This window comes from Magnolia sinica, chromosome 13 (genome assembly GCF_029962835.1).
Source record: "Magnolia sinica isolate HGM2019 chromosome 13, MsV1, whole genome shotgun sequence".
In the NCBI taxonomy this organism is placed as follows: domain Eukaryota; kingdom Viridiplantae; phylum Streptophyta; class Magnoliopsida; order Magnoliales; family Magnoliaceae; genus Magnolia; species Magnolia sinica.
Genome location: NC_080585.1, coordinates 37848743 through 37857606, shown reverse-complemented (window position 1 = coordinate 37857606; position 8864 = coordinate 37848743). Strand labels below are relative to the sequence as shown.

The following is an 8864-nucleotide window of genomic DNA, read 5'->3' as shown; positions in this document are numbered from 1 at the left end:
TACCGAAACCACTAAGTTCATATGGTGTGGCCTGCCTGAGTTTTATAAGGCTGACTTGTTTATTTTCTCTTCACCTAGTTAATTAGGCATGATTAATGGGTTTGATGAAATATAAACTCCATGGTGACCCCACACACAAACCCATGGTTGGCATCCTATCCTCATGTTCTACTTGGTGTGGGCCATGTGAGTTGTGGATATAGCCAATTGTTTTTCCTTAGATCCTAACATCGAGGTTAAACCTTATAGACGGAGTCGATTTCACGTATACAATATGATGGGCCCTACAGACTTGGGTGTTTCACGGGCTGTGCAAAACAGGCGTTGCAGAGGATTCCAGTCCGCAGGCACATTTATCAGTTTAACACCATTTAAAAATGTACCCCAATCCCTAATACTCCCCCTACACCCAAGCTATGTGGGCATGTCATGTTCTATACACGAAATCCACTCCGTCCGCTAGGTGTGTCCTAAGATGATAGGCCCTGGGACCAAAAATAAGCCACAGATATAACTCAGGTGAGCCACACTGCAGGAAACAATGGAAATGGGACACCAATCATAGATTTATTTGTGGGGCAATATACAAAAATGTACAATTTTATATGGACCATAATATAAAATTTTATGTATAATTTTCAATTTTCAATTTTCCCATTGTTTTATGTATAATATATGGACCATAATATGTGAACTTAGAGGTTTTATGTACAATTTTCAATTTTCCCATTGTTTTGGCCCATCTGAGTTTTTTCCATCGGTCTGATCTTTTATATGGACGGTGAATATTATGGTTAGCGCATGATGGATGTAGTGGATTCCACATATACTACATGGTGGGACATGTGTCATAGTGGATTCCGGTCCTTAAATGGTGGTAACTCTTCAACTACACCCAAGGTACAGGTGTAAGGCATTCCAGACTGCCCAGCTGATGACATGTCAGTATCCTATCGTGGAGAGCTTTCGACCATGGCCGATCCACATGGGACGTATCAGACAAACGGCCAGGATTACTAATGCATGGGCCCTACTTTCAGAACAAAAATCCAGGGTTGGTTGCGGAAAGCCCTAGGCAGCGTATCTTGTCCTCTACAACGGTGGGAGAATAAGCTTATTCTACAAACGTTGCTTGTGGGGTCCACCGTGGTGTATACATAGCATCGAACCCGTCCAAAATAGTGAACTAGTTATGAAAGTGGGACTTCCTAAAAAGAAGACTAATCTAACCATCATTTTGCTCAATGTTTGAATTTGGATTTCTTGGGTGGCTGTTATTTGTTTTCTATAATGTGGCCCACCTGATGATTTTATAAGCCTGAATTTTTTTAATCCAATAATCATAGTCGGGATCACTTAACCCACAGGTTGGATCTCATAAAAATAGAACGGTGGATCACACCATAGAAAACAGTGGACCACCACCCAAAATATTCTTATTCATACGGTTACCTACATGATGGTTGGAACGGCATGATATTTCAGGTCACCTAATTTCCTAGTGGGCCTAACTTTTATAAAGGTTTGGATGCCATTAAAACATCAAGATGGGCCCCACGCGCAAAAGTTGTAGAATAAGCTTATTCTAAAACAGTCCAGCGCATCTGGCTCGGAAATTCACATGCAACGCTACCTGTGGAGATTCACGTGCGATCCTTTCATTTCCCACGAATGTGTTATCTGTACAAAACATTCCAACCGTAGAAAAGATGATCGCATTATAAAAATCAACAGGAGATAAATACAGGATAGCCCACTCATTAGGTGGACCACAACGCTGAAATCAACGAACAGGCGATGGTATTATTCAACGGAAAGAATTGGGCCACGTAATTCGCAGATCGGACTGTTTCTCTCCCCATGTGATCTCTCAGGTACAGCCCACGATTTAAAAGGTTCAGATACTATTCTAAAAAAATGAGAATTCAAGATTGAGAGAAACCATTGCATGTGAAAGTCGGTTGGATGTGAGCATTTCTCCTACTTAAAGCCCCACCAGGTTATCATCTAAGCACGTTGACTGCTACAGCTAGAAGGAATAGAGAGTAACATGTGGAGACCAAACATCTCTTCCTACCCACCTCCCTTTCGCCAATCCAACTACCACCACAAACAGGCTCATTCTGACCGTCCACCACCCGTGGCCCATCCGTTACCCATCATAGACCTCCAACACCTAAATCCCAACTCCCTTGGAGAAGCCTGTGGAGATTGGGGCCTCTTCCTTTTAACCAACCATGGAATCCCACCAATCCTGACCACCCAAATCCAAGACCATGCCAAGATCCTATTCTCCCTGCCCTTTGATTCCAAAGAGACCCAAATCACCAATCATCCCATCACATACTTTTGGGGTACCCCAGCTATCTCACAAAATGTCCAAAACCTCAATTGGGTTGAAAGCTTCCATGCTCCTCTCAAACACTTGCAAGATGGTGGACACAAAATCCACCCCATGTTGGAGTCTTTCAGGTGCCATTTTTCTTCTTCTTCTTCTTCTCTCTTTCATACAACAATATAGAACATTTTAGAAGGAACTTATGTTTACGTGAAATCCTTTTTTTATTTTTTATTTATCACTTACCTACATCAAGGTAAATATGTTTATGTTTTTGACACCTGGTCAAGGGTTCGTGTACCCATAGGTGATGAAATCCCCCTACGGGTGAGTGTTTGGAGGTGTGTGTGTTTTTATTTTTTATTTTTTATTTTTATTTTTATTTTTTTAAGTAGATATGTTTACGTAGGAGAAGGATGATGATAATTAGTTACAATCCATCCAGTGGATAACTTCTAACTAGAATGCAAAATCTAACCCGTCCAATAGGTTGGCCCCACAATGAGGATCGTTTTGTGCAAAAATCATCTCGATCCATTCATCAGGTGGGTCACACTGGTATCTTGTTATTTATTAGTGGTTATACATTGTTTACCATGGTGTCGCCAACCTGATGAGTGATCAGAATGATTTCTATACTATGTGATCCTCGTATTGTTGCCAGCGTATTGGTCAGGCTGGATGTTGCATGCACATGACAAGTTGGAAGTTTTTCACTGGATGGATGGTAACTAATGGTGCAACCCATTGGACTTGAGACCTTCTCGAACATACTAAAGATAGATAGATTTGTACGTATACTAAGGAGGTTTGATTCTGGTTTATCTTTTGGAAATGTACTGAAAATACCATTTGTATCGTTTGTATTTTCGTTACATGCTAACATAAATGCATGACATCCGCTGCCTTTGGAGTGTGCCACTGGTACATTCATCCCCAAATAGTTGGTAGTGAAATCCAATATTATACCAAGACGTATACCATTGGAGTGTATTGTATTGAATGAAGTGTACCATATTTGGTATGCATCCATAAATTCATTAGGCGACAAAAACGCGTGTATCGTTGCATGTGAATGGACCAAAAAGCACCGTTTCTTTGTATCGTCTTTGCGTTCCAATATAAATGAATGGTACCAAATGAAAAGTATCGTCGGCACATTCATTGCTGGATAATTTTAATGAAATTCAATATCATATTGAAATGTATTGTATTGTATAAAGTCTTACTTAATCTAAAATTCTGAAAGACGATTTTAACGAGGAAAAGAACAATATGAAAGGCTACTTTTCTGTAATAAAACTTTGATTTCAGATAATTCAATTATGGATGGTACTACAAATATGCTTAATTTTAAGATTCTCTGTAGTAACATCCACACATGACACTGACATGAAACGCCCTTAGGGCGAGGGTTATTGCCTGCTCTGATTCACCTCCAGGATATTCATGTGTGTGTGTGTGTGTGTGTGTACACAAGGAAAGCAAAGAAAAGTGTAGCGATTGTTACAATTTTAGAATTATAGTTCAGTTGTGAGGCTTCCCTGATTGAGAACATAGTCACCCGACGACTAAGGGCACCCAAAAGAATGACATAAGAATCCATGGGTCTATTGCTTTCTTGCTATGTCCAACAAGTTTAATATTAATCACTGAACAATAAAATTCATATTTTAATTTTTATATATCGAGTCGACTTGAGTAAAGACTAGTTCTAGACTCTGAGTCGTCTTGACCATCTTGGAAATTCAGTCTAGTTTTCGGGGTTTTGAAATATGGTTAGAACTAGTTCTTAGCATGCATTTGGGAATTCTAGAATTCTTATCAGGCGTATTAAACTCCCCAAATGACCTTTGATCTTGTTTCTTATTCTACATGAAAAAAGCCTAATAGTGATATTCAGCACAGTCAGATGGCAGAACATGGCCTATTAGGTATTTCTCCAAACACTAAGAGGCGTGTAAGGCCCTCTGGCACCTTTGAATTCCAGTGCTTTTCAAAATGCACCCTTGTTTATTTTCTGCATGTGTGGTCGCACCAAATTTCATGAAATATTAAGATATTTTGCACCAAATTAGACTGATTAACCCATGAAATATCATGAAATTTGGTGCAACCAAACGCACCTTTCATGCCCAGAAAAGCTGGTGATGACCATAATCAGGACTGTAGACAGCCATGTGAGTACATCGTAACCTTAAAAAATTCATGCATTGGCACCGATCCCCACCGTTGATATTGAGGGAATCCATTGTGGTTGGAACACAGGCCAAAAACAGCCAGAGTGGTTGATCTCAACTGTCTGATTTTATACATTCAAATTGAAGCAGTTGATGGCCATGTTTAGAATTTCTCAGCGATTTTCTGGCCGTCTGGCCACAATGGGGTCTGTGATTTGGATTGTCTAGATTGAGATACATGCTCCCCACACATACTAGTTGACTAATCACCACAAATTAATGAATAGTAGCAAACACATAATCTTGATTTTGATACGAACCTTCTGATTACATCTATATATCCACTGATCTATGTCACTAGGTGCATGTTGGAGGAGTACGGGCGGCACATGGTACGAGTTGCTCGACAACTTTTCGAAGCCCTGGCCATGAACTTGGCATTCGACCCAATACAGAAGGCGTCCTACCTATCGGATTCTGATGGGCTATTGCGAGTCTACCGCTACCCATGTTGTCCCATGACGACTGGTGAATTCTTTGGCATGGATGCTCACACGGATAGCTCGGTACTCTCCATACTCAATCAAGATGAGGTAGGAGGCTTGCAAGTCCTTAAGGACCTCAAATGGGTCGATGTAAGGCCGATCCCAGGCACGCTTGTGGTGAACCTTGGCGACATGATGCAGGTATGAATTATACTCTTATGGTTATTCCAGGCCAATCCCAGGCCAACTCCTTTAGTCTTGAACTGTGTTGGAGATCACTCGGCCCAACTCGGCAGTGACTTTGATGGATGACTAAGGTGTCGAACCGTATCTGGTCTAATTGAGTCTGAATCAAGTCGGATAAGTCTTAAAGCCATGATGGGAACAGTATAGATATTGTGTTAGTATGCTCTTTACACCTACCACCTGATCGCTTGGATATATCTACCATATTGGAAGATGATGACCCTTCGATCTGCGGCCTACAAATTGATAGTGAAAGAAAAATGCAACCATGGGCCGCGTTCCTTGGCCAAAGATGGGTGGGTTTTAGGATCTTCTAATCTGAGAGATCTTTTGGTTATTCAGCTATCACGGCTGGTTCATTAGACAAATGCTTTGGATCCAGCACGGTTAGCAAGACATGGGTCCCATGGTAATAACATTATTACAGAGCCTAAGTTGTTGGTTAGCTCGTTTCACCGTTGACGCAGCTCAGAATCACCCACATGATCTGTCTCCTCATTTGGGTCCACATGCTGAGATGGTTGGATGATTGGAGCCTTTCATGTTTTGAATGCTGCTCTGCGTATGGACCGCCTAAGAGATGCTGCACGGATTATTCCGAACATAAAGGAAAATTTTCAGTGGCTCACATTCATATCCAGAAATAAAAGGTTAGGTACCATTGCACTCATTTATGATATAGTACTGAGAAGATGAACGGTTACAGTTGCAGTAGTGCCATCTCTTCATCTGGGTCCCCAGGAGCAAGAAAACGACCTCCATGTTGTTTGTTGCCATTAGTGAGGATAAAACATTCTTAAAGTGTTACTATCACATCTAAAGTGAAATTAGGGTTGGTTTCAAACTAACCCAATTCGCCAACCCAAACTTTAGGTCATGTTGAGGTTAGGTTGGGCTTCGGCTGAAAATCCTTGACTACATCCCAAGTTGGGTTACGCTTGCAGCGAGGCATTGTGCAGCCTGACCCAACTCAACTCAACCCATATGCAGTACATTTAAATATGAGTTATGACTAACATGATTGTTACAAAAGTAAAATCATAGTCTGCTCGAAAAATTATGTTCACGAATAGAACTGTCAATGTTGTCATCGTGGGCAGCCCGAAATGTCTATTAGAGAATCTCTCTCTATAAAGGTTTTATGATAGGCGGCCCCGGAACTCCTTTTTCCTCTCAGTGGCAGCTCAAAATGCCTGTCTTGTATATTTCCTCCCAGGAATGAAGTAAAGGCTTAATTTAATAATAATAATAAAAATGTTGTCATCTTTATCTAAGGTTCATGACTAGCATGGAATGCTTCTCTTTGCTGGTATAATATTTGTAAGGTTTTTATTTTATCTATTTCAAATCTTATTTATTTATGAATAGTGATTGAAGGCTAAATTTTAATTATTTTATTTCTTTAGTTATAAGTGTCATTTGATAGTTTGATGTTTGATTTTATATGTGGTTTACTAGTTATAAATGTTAACCTGGTCCAACCCTATTTGACCTAATTCAACGTATTAGGTTTGTATTCAATATATTGGGTTGGGCTTGGTTTTAGCAACTAGGACTGGGTCTAGGGTTGGGTCAAGCTTTCGGCTGACTCTTGTTAAGGTTTAGTTAAGATTGGGTTGACCCCAACTTGAATTGACCTGCCCGAGTTACACTAACTTTATTTAGATCTTTAGTTTTTACTATTAAAAGTGTTATTGTAATAATGTTATTCAAGGGTTATATGTTTGATTTTATGTATTAGTTTACTTATTACAAATGTTAATATGACCTAACCTAATCTAATCCAACCCGAGTTATGGTAGGACGGAGTAATGCATAGCTTGAGTTGGGTTAGGCCTCAGCAAACTAGCTGAAGTTGGGTTACACCTGGGTTGACTTGAAACCAACCCAACCAGCTTGGAATTGCGCCCTGAGAAGATGAACTATTCCAATCATTAGACCATCTTTACACATGGGCCCCAGCAGGGCCACAAGATCTAGCTGTGCTTGAAAACTTGGGCGCTGATCATCCTTTTTCCCGTGCAAGGCAGGCCATGAGCAACGAAGAATACAAGAGTGTGAAACATAGGGTGGTGGTGAATGGAAGGAGGGAGAGGTTCTCCATATGCTATTTTGCTTTTCCCATGGAAGATGGTGCCATTCATAGTTCAAAATACAAGACATTCACGTACAAGGATTTCAGGGCCAAAGTGCAAGAAGACATCAAGACCACAGGTTTCAAGGTTGGTCTGGACCGTTTCAAGCTCAAACAGCCGGACTCGGGTCTCGGGGCTTGACCCGAAACTTTTCTTCATGGGTTTTCTTTCCTTTTGATGTATTTTGCCGACACTCGTACAACCACATGTTTATTGTACTGAGTAGTTGCCATAGCTAGTAATGATGCCATCATTAAATTCGGGTAGGTTAAGGACCTTTTTGAACACTAGAAAAGTGATGTTTTCTTCTATTCACGGATTGGTGTTTAGCGAGCTAGCATTTGAGCATTAATTTCGTCTGCCAATTTGAAACTGGGGATGCAAAACCAAGTTTTAGGATTTCTATGGTGTGGCCCACTTGATGGTTGGATCAATCTGATTGTTTAGATTTCATCTGACTGATTTGTTTCACATGTTACTATAGTAATACGGGAAAAAAAAAGTATAATCATTACAAATACTATTATTTGTCTCTTGATAATTGTTTCTCGTGTTTGGCTCATCCGTGGTAAAAATGGTAATGATGACATTTTTACGTTACTATAATATCAAATCACCACTAAAATCAACTGATATCACTATTTTGATATGAGATTTTCAAAGTAACGCATACAATAATGCAATGATTATCAATTTCTTTATCTCCATTCGTATTTAACTGCGTTTGGATTGGTGGTGGTAAAATCATAATGATAACCCATCCTTTATATTGTCCGAAATCAGTGAAACAAACAAGTTTCCTAGGCGGCCCCATATTTCAAATCACAATGATAACCCATCCTTTATATTGTCATTGTCGGGGAAATCAGCGAAACAAACAGGCCCAAGTTTTCTAAGCCGCCCCATATTTCAAATCATAATGACTTGTAAGTAAACTCAGATGCATCAATGCGCGTGCATGATAACGATATGAATGAGGCGGCCCATTGGAGCTGATGAGCATGACTTGGCTTTGCGCTAGGCTTGAATCTACTAGCTCGGTCCATGGACTGGCCTTCGGCGTTCCATTCATGGCTAATAAATTTTCTAGTCGAGCTTAAGGCTCAAGCTATTTTAGCCTGACCTTGCGTAGCTTGACAAGACTTTATATGTACATTTGTTATATCCTACAAATATGTTGTTCTAATCATCGCCAGGTGAGCACCCATCTTTCTTGAACGTACTATTACTTTAGTTTCTCCAAAATATTTAATTTTTTGTGCATGTGTGGTTCACTCAATCCGTTGATAGATTATGAAAATTTGATATACCAAATTTTGGGCTGGGCTGGGCCTCTGCCCAACCAATTCTTGTCAGGCTCAGGCATGGGCTTGCTTTGTAGGTGCATACGGGCTTGGATTGGATCGAGCTTTGGGTCTTAATTGTCAGTTTAGGGTAGGCCTAAGCTGGCCCAGCCCAACATCACCCCTACGTATGATAC

General features: G+C 40.3%; 1 protein-coding gene across 2 annotated transcripts; it reads left to right on the top strand.

The window, feature by feature from the left end:
• The first annotated feature begins 1951 nt into the window (after positions 1-1951).
• Positions 1952-7783, top strand: LOC131223609 (gibberellin 2-beta-dioxygenase 6). Of its 2 annotated transcripts, none has more exons than XM_058219051.1 (3): positions 1952-2472; positions 4880-5204; positions 7280-7783. In XM_058219051.1, the coding sequence occupies exons 1-3, from the start codon at positions 2051-2053 to the stop codon at positions 7523-7525; spliced, it is 993 nt and encodes a 330-aa protein (XP_058075034.1). In that variant the 5' UTR covers positions 1952-2050; the 3' UTR covers positions 7526-7783. The 2 variants fall into 2 exon arrangements, with proteins under 2 accessions (XP_058075034.1, XP_058075035.1); XM_058219052.1 differs by lacking the exon at positions 1952-2472 and adding an exon at positions 3869-4272.
• Positions 7784-8864: the final 1081 nt, after the last annotated feature.

What these genes read in the sequence shown, in the direction of transcription:
- LOC131223609 (XM_058219051.1), top strand. Translation starts at nt 2,051, where the DNA reads ATGTGGAGACCAAACATCTCTTCCTACCCACCTCCCTTTCGCCAATCC. An exon ending in CCCATGTTGGAGTCTTTCAG is followed by an intron (nt 2,473 to 4,879) that starts GTGCCATTTTTC and finishes CTATGTCACTAG; the next exon opens with GTGCATGTTGGAGGAGTACG. An exon ending in ACCTTGGCGACATGATGCAG is followed by an intron (nt 5,205 to 7,279) that starts GTATGAATTATA and finishes CGTGCAAGGCAG; the next exon opens with GCCATGAGCAACGAAGAATA.